General features: G+C 47.7%; 1 protein-coding gene across 1 annotated transcript; it reads left to right on the top strand.

The window, feature by feature from the left end:
* Positions 1–2,145: 2,145 nt before the first annotated feature.
* ITM2A (integral membrane protein 2A) lies at positions 2,146–11,925 on the top strand. The gene is made up of 6 exons (XM_027725028.1): positions 2,146–2,286; positions 5,746–5,877; positions 6,099–6,287; positions 7,361–7,471; positions 8,556–8,706; positions 10,837–11,925. The coding sequence occupies exons 1-6, from the start codon at positions 2,203–2,205 to the stop codon at positions 10,923–10,925; spliced, it is 756 nt and encodes a 251-aa protein (XP_027580829.1). The 5' UTR covers positions 2,146–2,202; the 3' UTR covers positions 10,926–11,925.
* Positions 11,926–18,129: the final 6,204 nt, after the last annotated feature.

Consider the following 18,129-nt stretch of genomic DNA (forward strand, 5'->3'; position numbering starts at 1 on the left):
AGAATAAATACCAGTAAACTAAACCCAGAGTATTTTAACAGTAAAGAAAATCAGAAATATTACAGAATTCCAAAGAAGAAGTGATATTAATTGTTTAGATATCTTGGGATTTCCAGGCCTGACCTGCAATAAATGACAAAAGTCTGAAAGAAAACTGGGCCAGGACTAAGAAGCAAAAGCATTTTAGAGGTGAAGCAGTGGAGTCATCCATGGAGATCTCTAACATTTATTCAGCCTGATGATTTCAGGATGGGAAAAAATCTGAATTTTCTTTTGGGGTGGAATTTGTCTTCCCAACCTGGTATTCTACAAGATACACTCAGGTTACTGTAGGAGGAGACGTGTTTGGAAGGAGCAGGTACTGACTGAGCTGACAGTTGGTATCAGCTGTGTAAGGAGAGGAAAAACTGAGAAACTTCTTAATCTGTCCTAAATCTGTGTCTCAGGGACTTTGAGAGTATGGCCTGACTTATTCCTAACATGCTAAAGCTGAGAAGTATGAAAATTGATTTTTCACTGGTTTCTTGGTAAAATGGGGTTAAAGTGTTTTCTGGTACTAGACCAAGACAGACTAAATAGATACAGAAGACTTTGTTCTCCTCTGACTGAAGTCAAAGTCAAAATTCTTACGAACATGAAAGGCAGCAATATCAAACCTATGATCTTGAAAGGAAACACAGTGAATTGCATCTGTGGAATAACAGGAACATGCTTTGAATGCTGGAATACACACTGCAGGTTGTTTACTCTCAGCAGAATTACTTATTGCAATATTTGCATAAGTGTTCAGCTCTGTTTAATTACAGCTGTCTGCAAGGGAGGGGTCCGTAGTGTGGGCACCAGATTCAAACCAGATTTCTTTCTAGAGCTGTAAAGCCAAGCTCCAGTGAGACAGACACAGATTTCCATGTACATGAAGGAGAAGATTGTTTCAGACAGTCTAATACATGAAACATTTTATTCTCCCTACTGAGGCCACATCTGGAGAGCTTTGGCCATAAACTAAAAGAGAACAAGTTCCACCTCAACATGAGGAAGAACTTCTATCCATGGAGGGTGGCAGAGCCCTGGAACAGGTGCCCAGGGAAGGGGTGGAATCTCCTTCTCTGGGGACATTCCAATCCCACCTGGATGTGTCCCTGCGTCACCTGCTCCAGGTGACCCTGCCTGGGCAGGGGGTTGGACTGGATGACCTCCAGAGGTCCCTTCCGACCCCAGCCATCCTGTGATTCTGTGTGATCTTGTGATTGTCCCTGTTTGGAGTTGTTAAATGAATGGTAATGCGTTGTCTTGGGCTGTATTTCACGATACCTGGATAAAAGTATCCCCATCCCTGGCCCATCACACCATTCAAAGGAGCTCATCATACAAACATGAGGAGAAAAGGGCGTTTGGATTACCCCAGGAGCTTTATGTCAGTGGTACCTGGCCCACATCAGGAATAGTGTGGCCAGCAGGATTTGGGGAACTGATTGAGGAACTGATTGTCCCTCTGTGCTGGGCACTGCTGAGGCCACACCTTGAATGCTGTGTCCAGGTCTGGGCCCTCGAGTAAGGGAGACATTGAGGGACTGGAGCATGTCCAGGGAAGGGAGCTGGGAAGGGGCTGGAGCAGCAGGAGTGGCTGAGGGAGCTGGGAGGGCTCAGCCTGGAGAAAAGGAGGCTCAGGGGGGACCTTCTGGCTCTGCAACCCCCTGACAGGAGGGGGGAGCCGGGGGGGGGTCGGGCTCTGCTCCAGGGAACAAGGGACAGGAGGAGAGGGAACGGCCTCCAGCTGTGCATGGAAGGGTAAGGTTGGACATCAGGAGGAATTTCTTGCTGGAAAGGGAGGTCAGGCCTTGGCAGGGGCTGCCCAGGGAGGTGGTGGAGTCCCCACCCCTGGAGGTGTCCAAGGAAGGCCTGGCCGTGGCGCTCAGCGCTCTGGGCTGGGTGACAAGGTGGTTGACAACTGGTCAGAGGCCGGACTCGATGATCTCAGAGCTCTTTTCCACCTCAGCAATCCCACTGTTCCCCGTTTGATAATCCCCAGGGGAGCGGGGGGGGGGCGCGAAAGCGGGCGAGCCGCGTGAGGCTCTTGTCCAGCAGGGGGCGCTGTGCGCGCCGCCAGGGGCGGGGCCGGCGGGGGGCGTGTCCTGGCCGTGCCCCGCCCCCCCCCGCGCTGTCCCCGCTGCCGCTCCGGGAGGCGGCAGGAGCGCCGGCGCCATGGTGAAGATCGCCTTCAACTCGCCCTTCGCGCTCAAGGACGAGCCCAAGAAAGAGGCGGCCGAGGCGCTCGTGGCCGACAAGGTGCGGGCGCGGCGGTGTCGCGGGCGGCGGCGGCGGCGGCAGGAGCGGGGCGGTGTTGGGGGGGAGCGGGAGGAGGTGAAGCCGCCGCCGCCATTTTCTCGCGGCCGGGGGAGGCAGCGGCGGCCGCGGGGCCCGGGCTCGTGTGGGGCCGCTGCCCCGGGCGGGTGCGGGAGGGTCGCTGCCCGCAGGGTGAGGGGCCGCGGTGCCGCTGTGCTGTGCTGTGCCGTGCCGCGACACCCCCGGACGGCACCGGGTGTTTATCTCGCAGCTGGGCCCGAGCCAGCGCCGCGTTTCCTGACGGGGCTTTAAACCTCCCAGCCCGTGCCCGGGGGGAGCGCGGGGAAAGGGCCCCCCCGGCAGCGCCTTCCAGCAAACAAAGCGGGACAGCGCTCGTCCTGCGGCGCCCGGAGCCTCCCGGGGAGGCGGCTGAGTGGCGCTTAAATTAAGAAACCTGCCATAAAGGGTTTTAAATAGAAACCCGGGCGAGCGCCCTGCGGTTGGCTTTTCCTTCCCAGTGAGCCGCGCGTCCCTGGCTCGGGTAGAACCTTCCCGGTTTGTGGGAGATTCGTTTTGAAGGTGCCTTGCTTTTAGTCGGAGGAGCTCACCCTCTAGGTAAATACAGCAGTGGCTCTGGAGGGGGAATGTGGGGTGATCCGAGTTTATTTGTAATGAGGGAGTAAGGAAACTTGAAAAAGCAACAACAGAACTTGTGGAGTTGGACTCTAGTGTCTGGGTTTTTTCTTTTTTTTCCTCTTCTAAGCTGTAATCAGGAAGGCAGTTGGCCTTCCAACCCACTTAGCCTCACCTGAAATAGCCTCCCTTTAGAAGGAGAAGGGATGGAGAGTGATTTTATTGTTCAGTGTACACTTCTGAGCTTTAGGACTTTTATGTGTGCACGTTTAATACAGTAGCTCCGAGTTATAAGATCAAAAGGACGGAGAGAAAGTGGGGAAACAGGGTAGATAAATAATTTAAATTTTGAAGATGTCATTAACCAGTTTCTTGTGGAACAAACTCATCAGCTACTCCTGAGGCAACTTCTTTTATAAATATATATATATATGTATATATTTACAGCCCTGTACCGTGCAAGTTCTGAGCATAATAGTTCTAATAAACACCTACACTCCTTTTTTTCTTCTCGTGGGAGCTGCTCCTCTCAATTTGGAATATTCTCAGTGTTTGCACTACGTGGGTTTTTAACAGCTCTTCACTCTGACTTCAGGGCTTGGAGTTGCCTGTAAACATCAAGTTCATAATTTTACTCCAAGACAGACTTGTTTGAGTGGTTGTTAATGTCTCCTTTTGCTGGAATATTTGTGCAGAGCAAACAAGCTTAAAGGCTCATGTTGGCTGAAACAGCACAATAAAAGTCCCCTGGAATATCTGCAGGAAACCCTTGAGGTTGCAGAATACCCTCCCTGCAGAGTCTTTGGGATGGGACTGACTGGCAACAGTGTTACAATAAATGATTTTTCTTTTCCTCTCTTACTCCTCATTTGTTACAAGGTCTAAGCTTGTTACAGCTTAGCACTGCATTTTCTGTGTAGGTTTTTTAATGATTTTTATGTGTTATTTTTGAGCAGAGGTTTTGTAACCCACTGGAGCAAAGTCTTACTGTGTTCTCGGCTCTGTCAGCCCTTCAGGTTGAGCTGCCCACATTGCTGCTTAATGTGCTAAAATCCCTTTGCTCTGTTTGAAATAGGTGTAGTGCAAGTGCAGCTAATTACATGTCGACATCATCCCGGCACTGGGATGGCTGGGGTGCCAAAACTGCTGCAGACTGGTGTGTTCAAGTAGTGACAGGCTGGATGAGTAAGGCACTGAAAGGTGTAGGTTCAAGTGGGAGAATGTGAAGAGAACAGAATTAATAAAGCTGGTTAACCCTGAATGATGCTTTTCACGTAGCGCCATATAAATGTGGCATAATTCTGACTTGAAGTTGGGTTTGCTTTTTCAGGTTTTTTGTTTGTTTTGTTTTGAACAAATGCTTATCAAGCCAATTGTAGCAGCTTGTGTCTTGCTGAAGCAACATTTTTGTGTTTGGAGGATGTGCGAGTGGAATGTGGGAGTATTGACTTTCACAAAACAGCTTGGGTTTTGTTTCAGGACTTGCATAACTGATGTTTGACTTTTATGCTGCTGCATCTTGCTGAGCAGGGAATATGTGGAGCCTTGGTGATAATGCTGTGGCTTGTTGTGAGCACAGGTCACTTCACGTGCTGTGTTCTCTGGAGTGCAGACAGTGGCACCCAATGAAGGCCATGGAAGCTGCTGTGCCCAGTCCAGCCACTGACTCTGGGAGCACCTCACAGGAAAAGATCTTTTACTGTGAAATCCAGTTTTCTTCCTTCCTGACCACTACAAAGAGCAGGTCTTGAAAGTGAGCTACTAAATCCCAGACTCAGGAATCATTAAAGGGACGTACTTGACCAAATACAGAGGTTATCTAAATGTGGGTTTGGTTGGTTTTGGGTTTTGCCCTTTTTTTTTTTCCCATTTGAAAGACCCAAACCCAGTGTGTGTTTGCCCAAGGGAAATGTCTCTTCTGAGACAAGCCACTTGGCTTGTGTCAGCCTTTCACCTGGAAGTCTGGGAAGGTGCTGAAGGAACTCTGGAGGGTTAAATCTGCCATTCAGACACCACCACTGCCTTTGTGGTTGGTATTGCTCAACTCACCCCCATGTTATGTGAGAGTAGTTTCCCTTGGGTGCAGTCATCTTGTGTTTGAGGGAACACCAGGCAGAACTAGTTATTGGACTAAAGAGGAACGTTTCAGGCTGCTAGAAACAAAACTTCCTGGGATTTGGGTAGAAGAGACAGTATTTTCAAGCTGCAGGGTAGGATGTGCCACAGGGCCTTGTTTTTATTTGGCATAGTTGGAAACTGAGTTTAAGCTGACGAGTGGTTTTCTTTCAGAGTGGACTTTGCCTGTGCATATTAAAAGTTCTTAAACCTGGTGGCTTGTGCCAGTTGTCTGTTCCCCAGCCAACAAAGTCGCATCTTGGCTTCGTCTCTTAATCCAGCTTTGTGAGGAAAAGTAGTGTTAGTGCACGTGATAGCCAGAGGAGGAGAGGGAAGAGGCCTGAAAACACTCTGTTCCTCAGTGACCTTGATCTACAAATCCTGCTTTTTCTTTGAACTATGTCGTAGCTGCAGCACTGTATCTTTATTATTAAAGTTATTTAAATTTCTTACACTTCAAATAGTTTCTGGACAAAGGTTTGTCTAGAAAACATCATCTAACTAAGAAAATACTCTCAGGACTGTTTGAAAATTAATCTTAATCTGATGAAGTAATATTTCATGTAAGTGTTTTCTTACTGTGTGATGCTGGCTTGCAGTTCTCACAGTTAGAAGAAGCAGAAGATGGTGGGTCGAAGTGAAACAATTGATAACAGCTCACTTTAAATTCAGAGCAGCTGCACTTTCTAAGTTCTCATCCCTCTTTATTTCAAGGACCCAGAAGTTGCCACACACAGGGGTGAAAGCTCGTCTGGAAGATGCCTGTTGACTCTGCTGGGTCTCGCCTTCATCTTGGCGGGGGTGGTTGTTGGAGGAGCCTGCATCTACAAGTACTTCATGCCCAAGGTAATCTCCAAGTTCTTTTTTGTTTAAGCAGCAGTGAATATAAGAGTGTAATTATAATTGGATTACACTACACTAGAAAACCTTCAGGGAGTGGGATGTGAGGACCGTGGTGTCCTTTCTAAGAGCTGCAGGTGTGACAGACCTGTGCTGTGTCACAGCGGAGCTGTCAGAGGTGCAGCTTTCAGGCTCGTGTGCTGTGCCTAACCAGCCTGCTCTCCCAGCACAAGGTGTACCGAGGGGAGATGTGCTACTTTGAGAACGAGGGCCGGGAGCGGGCGGCCGAGCCGTACTTCCTGCCCATCGCCGAGGAGGCCGAGATCCGCGAGGACGACAACATCGCCATCATCGACGTGCCCGTGCCCAAGTTCTCCGACAGCGACCCCGCCGCCATCGTGCACGACTTCGACAGGGTGAGGCACAGCGGGCACGGCACGGCCCGGGGCTGCCACTCTGGGGCCTCCAGCTCTGCCAGTGCGAGCTGCTCTTCGGGGATGGGCTGAGTGCGGGAGATCTGACCCCTTGAACTCTGCAATAGGATTAACTTTGCGAGGCTGTTGGAGTCATGTGGGGGTGAACTCCTCTCCCTGAGTTGTTTCTCAGGAAGATGCATCTCCCTGCGGTGCAACTATAAATATGGTTGCCCATGGGATGTCTGGAAGTGCCGCTTGCTGTTTGGTCAGGAACCCCCTGTAAATGGCAGTGAGGGCAGAAGAATATTGTAACTGTGAGCTAAGAAACTGAGGCTTTGCCAGACTTACAGCAAAATGCAGGATTGCAAACACGTGTGGGCCTTGGAGAAGGGAATTGAAAAAGCACTTGGAGCAGCTGAAACCTTGACCTGACAATGCTGTGTTAGTTGCATGGGTTTTCTGTAAGGCAAAGATGGGAGGTTGGCTTTAATTTGACTTTTTTATTGAAGTCATGTCAGTAGTATTAACATTTATCCTTAGTCAGCTGTAAAAGCTCTGGTAGGTTGTTTGTAAAGCCAGCCTTGGCAACGTTGATAGAATAAATAGATAATTCTAGTTTCTGCAGTTCTTGTGCTCGGTGGTAATGCCGATGAGACCTTCTAGAGCTTAATACTTTTCCTGAAGAACTATTTACAGGGAGTGATTGTTTCTCAGCAGCTGGCTACCTTTTGTTTGCGCTGTGCCTAATTAGACCTCTTCAGTTTTGAGAGCGTGATCACAAATACTTCCTCTGTGTTAGTACAAACTGTACTCCTTTAGAATTATGATAAAAACTGCTTTTATAGTCAGCTTTCTATTCTGCACAAAGGTTTTGTAAACTATCACTGTAACCACTTTTGGCTTGCAAAGCTGTTAACATTTCAGTTCTCACAGTAGACAGTTCCTGAATGCGTCTCTTGAGCCTATCTGTGTGTGATCTCAGCTTCTTCAGCTTCCTCCTTAGTCCTTGTAAAGCTGTGTTTTAATAATCCAAGGCCCCCTTAATTGATTGAAACCTTATTTTTTTAAAATAGCTTTTGACAGCGTATCTCGACTTGCAACTGGGCAACTGCTACGTGATCCCGCTGAACACGTCCATAGTGATGCCTCCAAGGAACCTGATGGATCTCTTTGCAAAGCTGGCGGTATGTGGAGCTTTGCTGCTGACTTGTGCTGACAAGATGGCTTTTGATAAGAGAGCTGGTGCTGCTCCTGAACTCCAGGCTCTTACTGGAACAGTCCTCCTGCCATCAAAGTCCATAATCCCCTGGCTCAGTCACTGTGCTGGAGTTAAGGCCAGCTGTCAGTGGATATTATGTTGAGTAGATTCATGCCTAATGCTCTTATTAATACCTGGCTTTATGAGAGCTGAAAGCAACCAGCAGATAAGGTTAAATTTAGCTGTTAGAAAGGAATTTGATAAAGCTCCAAATATCATTGAAAGCCTAAACCTGAAAGTTCCTCCCGGAAAGCTCGTTTGCCCCGTGAGAGTTTTGATGAAAAGAACAATGGTAACTTGTTCCCTTGTTGTTGGCACTGCAGTTATGAGCTCACCACAAGCGTCTGGACTCTTCAGTCACTAAAACTGGTGTTTTTCCAAGGTGACTTATGGGTCAAGTTCATAGAGCTTGCTGCTACTTCCCAATTAAATGCAGTACTCAGCTGTGGGGTGTCAAATGGACTTTTTAAAAAAGTCATTGACTGTTTTAGACCTAATTCGAGAGGCCACTGGTCTTGTTTGCTTCTTGAAGACAAGCTCTGTATCTCCCTGGAGCGTCTCCCTGTTTTTAGGAGTTGCTTGTGAGGGGTGGGAGGCTGTTTGTAGTGCTGTGATCTTCTGATGAAGCCTTTTGTGCATTGCCCTGCTTTTTATATATTAGAAATATATTGCCTCAAACCTGGAACCTGTCACAATACTTTGTTTCTCCTTTAACTGCAAACTTTGTTGTGCACAAATAAACTTGCCCAGGTTCTATTTATGTTTGCTTCATGTGAGGCCGGCAGTGTTGAGGTTAACTGTGCTTTGTTTGGGTGTAACTGCAACTGTTTGAAATGGCCTTTGTCAGGTTTTAACTTCTCTGGTATGCAGCTGGTCAAGCCCAGCATATCTTAGTATTAAATAGAAGGAAAGCTGCAATCTGCAGCCTGAAGCCTTTCCAAAGCAAGGAGTAAAATGTAGAGGTTTGTCTGTTAGCAGAAGTCTGTATCTCCAGGTTTTTTCTCTTTCAGACTGGCTCTTACCTGCCTCAGACCTACCTGGTCCGTGAGGAGATGGTGGTCACAGAGGAGATTGATAATGTGTCTGATCTGGGCATCTTCATCTACCAGCTCTGTGTGGGAAAAGAGACCTTCAGACTTCAGCGCAGAGACCAGATCCTGGGTAAGTTCCCCTCAGTAACAAAATAAATCTGTTGTTCAGTAGGGAAGAGGGAGATACTTAAACCCTGGGAGTTTATACACTTGGAAATCTGAATGCTGAGCATGAGCTGAGGCCAAGCATAGATGTGCTGGGTATTTCCTGTGCTTTCACATATGTGTCACTTGAACATGCTGAGAAAGTTTCACTTACAGAATTACAGGTCACATGCCCAAGCCAAATTGGAATTTAAGCTTATTTCTGTTCTGTCTTGTGGTTGAAGTTGTAAGTTAGTTTGGCCCCAAAATTCATATAATCCATCAGATAATGTGAGTCTCTGTAGGTGCAGCTTATTCTGTCACTGTCCTATCTTAAACTGGGTTACAGGAACACCAAGTACAAACATTATCTTCTGCTTCACTTGTTGTGAAAAACAAAGTAATTGAACAGTGAGCTCCGGACATCCCAGACTTCCTCTCTGAAAGAGGAAGGACACTTCAGAGGAGCTGCTGAGCTGTTCCTTCACTGCCTGTCTCCTGCCACCTTGCCATTCTGAGGAAGAGCCTGAGGTGTCAATGCTTTGACCTTCTGGTACAGAAATCCACTGCTGTGAATTTTGGTTCACTGTAGCTCTTCAATCGTTTCATATCTGCTGCTGCCACCAAACCCAGGGAGCTAATCCTTTGTCGATAGAGCCTTTCAGAATGCAAATGTTTGGTTTGTTGGAACTCTCTGCTCCTGTTTTCCTGCCAAGCTCTTAGGCAAGAGTTCCCTCAGCCCAGTTGCAGCATCAGGAGCCACATGTGCTGCTTGTACAATGTCCTGGATGGAGGGCAGGTTCCCTATGTGGGAACATTGAAGGGATTCTTTGTAACTCATGGTGTAGGGCACGTGAAGGCAGAGGAACTGCTGCCCTTCTGGGAGGGAGAGGCACGTGTCTGTGAGCTGTTGGGAGGGTGATTTTTGGGAACAGGGCTAAATTGACAGCTGCTGTCACTGCAAGTCTGCAGACAGTACTGTGAAGAGTGTTTGTGATGTTTCCTTAAATCATCCTGCTAGAGCATGTTGTTGACATCTTCACTGCAGAGTAAAAGATTTCTACAGAATTCTTGCACAAAAGGATTCTGGTAAATGAATAATGTTTCCTAGTACTGTTGCTGTGCTGTAACTCTCCTTGTTTACCTGTGGAGGGGAGAGGGTGGAAAGTCAAGTCAAACAGCAGAGTGCTGCTGCTGAGGAGGAAATTGTTCAGGGCTTGTCTTACCTTCCCAATCACATTTATTATTATTATTATTATTATAATAACGACAATAATAATAATAAAGCACACCTTTATTGCAGCGTGTCCAAACCATGCACACATAAATGAATCAGAAATGGATAAACTCCTTTAGCTTCTCTCATGTAGCTGTTGCTGCTTTGGCTCTTGGATTTTGTAGAGTTCCTGGGTGATCTGTCGGATCAAACTGACTTCAGGTTCTGTGGCAGTTCCCTGGATTTCTAACTTGAAGGCATGGGAGAAACCAGACAGGTCATCCTGTTAGATGGGCATTGGAAACTTCATCTCCATCTTAATGCCTTGGAATTGCAGCAGAGCCTGTTTTAAGTGTTTATAAATTACAGCAGTGCCCTGCTGGGTTTGGTTTAAGAGCTAGTGCTTCTCTTGCTTACTGTGAACATTCTCTGCTTATTAAGCAATGCATAAATCTTCTCTTAATTGCTGAAGTGCTTTAGGTGAGCAGCTTGTCTTTGATTGTAGAACTGCTCTGTTCTTGTCCCCTAGTGAAGAGTCACAGCTGATACAGGTAAACTGCCTGGGTCAGACCCAATGCTGGCATGTCCCAAAATAGAGAAAATCACTTTAGTAGTGTTAGGAAAAACTTGAGGGAGGTCATCAGCTGAGTGGCAAATCCTCCCAAGGTGAAGGCAGCTCTGCAGAGCACACCCTGGGAAATGCGTGCTGAGTGGGGGATTTCTGATGGAAAACAACCCAATGCCAGGCTCTGCTGGCAACTCCTGGCTGAAGAAACACGATGTACTGAGTGATGGTATCTTGCTGCTGTTTGTGATGATACCAACCTGGCAGTCCTTGCTGCTGGGCTGTGGCTGTGCTTTACTCAGCTCTCGTCCTCTCTCGTCCTCTCTCGTCCCCAGGTGTGCAGAAACGGGCAGCAGAGAACTGTCACTCCATCAGACACTTCGAAAACTCTTTCGTTGTTGAAACAAAGATCTGTCAGCAGTGAAGGGTGGTGGATGAGAGGTGACCTGTTCACACCTCCCTTGGGAAGTCTGAGCGTTAGACATCGACTTCTGAAATTAAACCGTGCAGCGATAATCAAAAGCCTTATGCATCTTCTGTGTACTGCTTGTATTTCAAAAGACAAAGTCACCATTTCAGCTTTCGTTGATCCTTGGTATAACTTTTTAGTTGTCTCATGTAAAACTTAAATTTGAGTAAGGCTTGTTTTTTTTTTTTTAGAAGGCTAATACCAGTTTATCTGTTGAATGTGTTTGATTTAGTGTAACCTGGGAATGGCAGAAAAATATATATATATATAAAAATGTTAACCAGTTCCTTGGCTGGAACCAGTTATGTTCACCTTAACTTTCACAGAATGATTAATATTAATAATCTGTGGTTTGCACATCTTGTGTAGTTCTGTAGAGTAGCTCTGCGCTCCCTGTCCTGGCTCAGCCCCCCTCATCTGGATCATTAAAGGTTTATTTTAACGACCATGTGTGAAGCATGTAAAATCCAAGCTCAGTGACCAGAAACCTTTAACACTACCCTGTTTCTTTTGTGCAATTACTGTATTGAATTCGTATGTATATTTGGAACCTTCCCCGAGCTTACGTTGAGTTCTTCTCCCTCGGTTTGGTTTTGTGGCATTTAGTTGTTAGATTTGGATAGAGTTGCTCTTAAAGCTTGTCAGTATTTTTGGTTAGGACTTGGTTTATCCCCTAACTTCCTCTTTCAAGGATCTCTTCTGCTGTAGCTCACTTGTGAATGTGACTGTAGTTGTAAACTTAAACTACTCCAGCTTATATAAACTTTTTAGATCAACTTTTTATGAGCAAGTAGCTTTACTGCTGCAGTCAGAGCAATGTTCCTTTTTTTTTTGAAAGCTGCAGTTTAAAGATAACCATGAGTTAGTGTCCTGCAGTCGATAAACTCGAGAGTTTTATTAAGGGACTTTATATTGGCATAAATTCTGCAACCCTATAATAAATGTTTCTCTAAAACTTTGGTGTCTGTGTGACTTCCTGGTGCTCAGAGGTGAGGGGAGTGATGCTGTGGGCCTGGGGCAGCGTGCAGTGCTCTTCCTTTTACCCCTCTTAACCTCTTTTTCAACTTGTGAAGCTGGATTTCCTCTTCCTGGTGCTGTGGAAATTCTTTGTGGTGCCAAACAAGCCCGAGAAGCAGAGGAAAGAAAAGACCCCTCAGTCCAACTCTGAATATTGTGTGAAATGCAGCCATGATCCCCACGGGGAGCTCTCGCTGTGGTCGGTGCTGGAAGCTGAGCAGAGCACTTGGGGCACAGCAAGGCAGGGGTGTCTTTAGCAATTCATTTGAATATTGATGTTAATGAGGCTGTGATGGAAGGTTGGCCTGTCCCAGTGTACCCAGGGCACTGTTAATGAGGGGGTTGTTCAGCATGTCATGATAGACTGAGACAGCGGAGGGTTAATGAGCAGTTTGGGGTCAGCTCTGCCCCTGAGCTCTGCTGGGCTGAGAGCGCAGAGAGAACAGTCCTGCAGTGAAATGTCTGTGATTCAAAGAGCTAAAGTGTGTCCTGACCCCTTCTAGCTTTCCTGGAAAGTGGCTGGGATTATACAGCTGGAAGGAAAACAGCAGGATTTGTGTGCAGAGGACTGGGGGGAGTGAGAAGTGGCTGTAGGAGTCAGTCATTGCTCATGAAACTGCAGAGGAGAGAACACAGGAATTCTAACACAGAGACCAACACAGCTCTTCCCCCGAGGTGTTGGGTGATGCCATGCAGAGGATGTGTCCCAAAACTACAGCTTTGGCTCTAAAATAGTGTGTGTAGGAGAGTATTCATTATATACTTGAATTTACTGAAATAAAATGCTGCAGAAAGCTGTAATCACTGTCACAGAGACAGGTTTGCTTTCCTCAGGAGTGTTACTGAGGGAAGCAGCTGCACTAGGAAGTTTCTGCTCCAGACTTGCTGTGTGCTTGGACAAGTAGGAATTCCCTCCTCAAGATTGTCCGGGGGGACAACCAGGATGGGTTTGTTTTGGTAACCTGGAGTGGAAGGGCTTGGAAATGTGTTGGTTGTGGAGAGCAAGAAGCACTTTCTTGCAGCAGGAGGTTTGATTGTATGGAAAATAGACCCCAGGAATTGTTCTTTCCAGCTCGGAGTGTCTGTGCAGAGTCTGGCCACCTCCAGCCATGTACAGGAGTGCTGGACCTGCTTCCAGAGGGGCTGAAACACTTTCTCTTACCTTTGCCTGGTAAAGCTTTTAAAAGCAATGAAGTCAGTTCCTTGAGAAGTCATTAGATGTTCCAGGCAGGGTGCCAGGGCACGGAGGAACGGATTGTTCGTTACCTGCTCCCGTGGTGAGAGAGGAGCTGGGCTGCTCTCACGGGTGTGTGTGGGGCTGGGATCTGTCTCTGAGCATTTTGGGCTGGGTGTCCAAGCCAAAAGACTGGAGTTTTAAGGTATGCCTGGGATCTCCTCATGCTGTGTCTGGCTTTGAGCAGCTCCTGTGTTCAGCTGGTCTGTAGGAAGCAGGAGGCAGCACGAGTTGGAGCCCTTTGCACCAGTAGATGGCACAGGCAGCAAACATTTAGGTGTAAAGTGTGTATAACTGGTAAAGACCTGGTGTATTCATCTAACAGAGAGTTTTTCAGGTATTTTGCCAAAATTATACCTTAAAATGGCTTGATCAGGGCTTCCTTTAGCTGGTGTTTAGTGTCTTTGCTTAGTTTTTTTTAGTGAGGATCATTTTGATCATACAACTGTAACCTGTGCAAAACCCTGTTTAATATCTGGGTAGGACTGTACTACAGGCATGGGTGTGGTGATGAAGGGATGACACTGCTGGGATGCAAATGCAAACTTATTTACTATAATAGCTTCCTTTACATGTGTGTTTACTGGAAAAGCAGCCAGTGTGCACAGGGCAATCAACAGCTCTGCAATGATATACTGACAGTTTATTTTAGCTTGCAGGTTATTTTTCTGACCTGTTCATTTACATGTAAGTTTTAAATACCTTTAGCAATGTTAAGTTGGCAGTCCAGTGCTTTGGATATTTCCTCTTCCAGCATTACATGTGATTTACTTTTTTTTCCTTCAAGTTTAAGGACATTAATCAGAAAGACACAAGAGAAAAATAATTATTAAGAACACACTTGGATTTGTTATTCGGAGGAGGTGCCGTTGACCTTTGCAGAAGCCTCCTGGCTTCATGTGACTATGAGGTGTGGGTGGCTGGTGGTGACAGACCCTTCCATTACAGGAGGTGCTGTTCTACACTTAGAACTTCAGAGTCTCCACAGGGGAGGTGCTCTGGTCCCCTTATCATCTAAGAAGGACATGGAACTGCTGGAGTGAGGCCAGAGAGGCCACGAAGCTGATAATGACAATGCCTCCCCTGTGGAGACAGGCTGGGAGAGCTGGGGCTGTTCAGCCTGGAGAAGAGAATGTTGTGTGGAGCCCCCACAGCCACCTTCCAGGAAGGGGCCAGCAAGGAATCCAGAGTGACAGGAATGGGAGTGACAGGACAAGGGGGAATGAGTGAAAGCTGAAAGAGGGGAAATTTAGGTGAGATATTAGGAAGAATTATTTTACTGTGAGGGTGGTGAGGCCCTGGTACAGGTTGCTCAGAGAAGCTGTGGCTGCCCCTGGATCCCTGGAAGTGTCCAAGGCCAGGTTGGACGGGACTTGGAGCAACCTGGGCTAGTGGAAGGTGTCCCTGCTCATGGCAGGGGGTGGCACTGGCTGGGCTTTAAAGTCCCTTCTGACCCAAACCACTCTTTGATTCATGGCCTCTTCTGGACTTGCTCCAACAGTTCTGTGTCCTCCTTTTATTGGAGGCACCAGACCTGGACACAGCACTCCAGGCGTGGCGTCACCAGAGCAGAGCAGTGTGGGGCCACATAAATGGGGTGCAGCCCCCCAAACCTCCACTTTAGGGCTGCATTACCACCCTGGGAGGGCCGAGCTCCAGGACAGGTTTGGAAGGATTAAAGCTGCTGTGCCTGCCCTAATTCCGGACCGTGGAGGGGTGGCTTTGCTGCCAGCTGTGGCACAGAGCCCAAATGCCAGCACTGATTGAAGCTTCCAGGCTGCAACCAAAATAATTACAATATGGATAATTACAGCCACATAATTTCATTAAAATTGGTCCTTCATTAAGTGCATATATTTGTGATATTGCCTAGGCAGTACAGATGGGTGTATTTCCTGTCTTGAAATAATTAGAGGCTCTCCGCCTAAACTCCACCTCCCAAGGAAATTATTTCTTATAGTTCAACTATTCTGTTTACTTAAGTGTATTTTCTCTCTTTTTGTGCTGGGACACCCCCAAGTTCCACGTTAACAGATGTGAAAATGAATTTACTGTCTGAGAACTCCTTGTGACCTGGGATGTAGATGTTGTGTCTTACAGAAGCATTTGGGTCCCCTTGAGCTGTTCCCTTTTAGGCCTTGGTGACGTTTGAAGCTCTCTGGGTTAAGGCCACGGGTGGACACCTGATTCTGGAACAAGGAACTTCCTTCCCACAGACCTAATCCCTTGTTGGAATGGAAACCAGGTGCTTTAATTCTGGAGTGGGAGCGTCAGCGTGTGGGATCCATCAGGAATAGATCCATGGATGGAGGAGGTCTCAATGGGATACTGGGAAGGAATTCTCAACTGTGAGGGTGGGGAAGGCCCTGGCACAGGTTGCCCAGAGAAACTGTGGCTGCCCCATCCCTGGAAGTGTCCAAAGCCAGGTTGGATGGGGTTTGGAGCAACCTGGGATAGTGGAAGATGTCCCTGCCCATGGCAGGGGGTGGGACTGGGTGGTCTTTAAGGTCCCTTCCAACCCAAACCATCCTGGGATTCTAAAGGCTGTGGAGGCCTGGAGCTCACTGTTTTCTCCTACACTCAAGGCCCTCAACCAGAAACTTTGTTTTCCCTCAGTCAAGGGTCTTGATCTACAGGGAAAATCAGGCCTGAGCAGTGCCCCAGGAGCCAGCAATCCTGGGGACAGGCTCTCCTCAGCCCACACACGCTGCCTCCCCGAGCCACCTCCACCAGCACAGCTCCACCACGGAAAACCCTTTCAGAGAGTCGGGATGAGGAAGAGATGTTTTTGGAGCATCATCCAGAGATCCACCCACTCCAGTGGTGATCTGTGACTTGTGTGAAGCTCTGAGGAGGGCAGAGAGCCCTCCCAGGCCCAGGAGAGCAGCTCTCAGTGCAGCACAGATGTAGCTGATAAGCACAAAGGCTTTCCTGTCTGGGGTGGGTGGGAAGGGGCCGTTACAGCTCCGCTCCCACCACGGAAGCGCCGGCGCTGCTCGGGTGAGAGGCTGAGCCTCCCCCGGCTTTGGGGTTTTTTTGTCACAGTGTGAGGAGGCAAAGCTCTAACTGCTTCAGCTTCAGCCAGGGTGACAAGGCTTCTACAGCCCCCTGAGCTCAAGGAGCCTTTGGACAACACTTTCAGGGACAGGGTGGAAGTCTTGGTGTGTCCTGTGCGGGGTCAGGAGTGGGACTTGATGATCCTGATGGGTCCCTTTCAATTGAATATATTCTGTGATTCTGATTTTTAAAAACTTAAGAATTAATCAGTGAACAGGGCTGAGGACATGAGGGTGACAAAAGCTACGATCACCAAGTGCAGAGAAACCAAAGCAGGGAATTAATTATTTATTGCCAAGTTACCACTGGGATCATCACCCCCCAGAACCAAATCACCTTCCACTTCCCTTCCCTCCCAGGGGATTTTTGGTCATCAAGGGAAGCTGCAGGTTTCCCTCACTACAGGGAGGAGCAGTGACATGACTGCACTTCATTACTATTGTTTGGTTCTTGATGCTTTAAGTAACTGGCTTTTTTTTTTCCAGACTAGATCTCCTGGCCACTGCTGTAGATCCTGTAGGTCACATTCACAGAGCTCAGTTTATCACCCCAGAGACTGGAGCTGCTGTGCCCTGACTTAACCAAACACTGCTTTAACAGGTCCAGCTTATTTTTTCACAGGTTTTTATCAAACCATCTCTGACAAGATTTTATCTCTTTGGTTTTGTGCTGGACAGGGTGGACTCGTGTGTGGGTCACTGGCTGTGGGTTGGTTTAGTTGTTGAGGTGTGAGTGCCTTTGTGCCCAACAAGCTGCGACAGTGCTCGTTTTTGGGCTCTAACAGCAAAAAAGGAAGTGAACTGTGCAGTTAAATGTGTCAAAATTTGCTGCTGCTGCAGCTTAACCCAGGCAGGAAAATCTAACAGTTACAGAGACACGAGGAGGCTGCCCAGGATGTTGAGCAACCAGCTGACAAAATAGCAAATAAAACCTAGTGCTGATAAAAAAGACATGTAAGGGGGGGAAAATTCTGCTTAGGTAAGAGGAGCTGTAAGTCAGCTCTTTTCGTGCTGAAAGGAGATATTTTGGGTTCGTGAGCAGTGGCTGGTGATGGCAGAGGAGATGAAGAGGGCACTGGAAATGCTGGAGGAGCTGTGCCATGGCCATTGGCATGTGGCCCTGCTCCCACCTCCAAGGATAGGAGGTGGCTGGAGGTCCTGAGTGTGGTGAGACCTCACTTCCACCACAGCACGAGTCGTGCAGAGGAGCTGAAAAGGGAACCAGTTGCTCCTGGTACAAGAGGGAGGGACAGCAAAGGTGCCAGAAACACACCCAGAGCTGCTCCCCCCCAGCCCCCTGTCAGCCTCACTCGCCTTGTCTCCTGTGTAAATAAGACTTATCAAACCCCTCGATGCTCTTTCTAAACAGCTTAAGCTGCCAAAGCATCCCCAAGACCTTCCCTGGCTCTGTGCTGCTGCCCTGATGGCTTTTCTTTTGGCCCAGCCCAAATTAAACCTAATTCTGTGTCCAAAAGCCACTTGTCACTGCAGCACAGAGTGAGCCTGGTGAGATCATTGGCAGAGACCTCAGTGCTTTGCTCCTCAGCGATAACAACCCTCTGGGGGCAGAGCTGCAAGCAGAGGAAATACTTCATGCAGAGTCAAGGGGATGTTTTGGGGTATTTTTTTATGTTCTCAGTTATGTTCTCATTTGGATTCCCAGTCCTGTGCTGAGAAGAGATTATTCAGATTATATTACTCAAAAATCTTTCCAGAGAAAAGATTTTCATGGGAATCTCAGCTTCTGCTGGCTCTGAACAGGCTGATGGAGAACAAAGTCCAGGTGAAGAGTGGGATGTTGCCAAGCACAGAGCTCAGAGCTGGGCAGAACAGCCACCAAACAGCACTTGTT

This window comes from Pipra filicauda, unplaced genomic scaffold, assembly GCF_003945595.2.
Source record: "Pipra filicauda isolate LSUMZ 115617 unplaced genomic scaffold, ASM394559v2 scaffold9_size5747161_pilon, whole genome shotgun sequence".
Lineage (NCBI taxonomy): Eukaryota > Metazoa > Chordata > Aves > Passeriformes > Pipridae > Pipra > Pipra filicauda.

Bases quoted from the DNA above. Each gene is read 5' to 3' on its own strand.
- ITM2A (XM_027725028.1), top strand. From the start codon at position 2,203: ATGGTGAAGATCGCCTTCAACTCGCCCTTCGCGCTCAAGGACGAGCCC. The intron at 5,878-6,098 runs GTAATCTCCAAG...CTGCTCTCCCAG, and splicing joins ACAAGTACTTCATGCCCAAG to CACAAGGTGTACCGAGGGGA. The intron at 6,288-7,360 runs GTGAGGCACAGC...TTTTTAAAATAG, and splicing joins TCGTGCACGACTTCGACAGG to CTTTTGACAGCGTATCTCGA.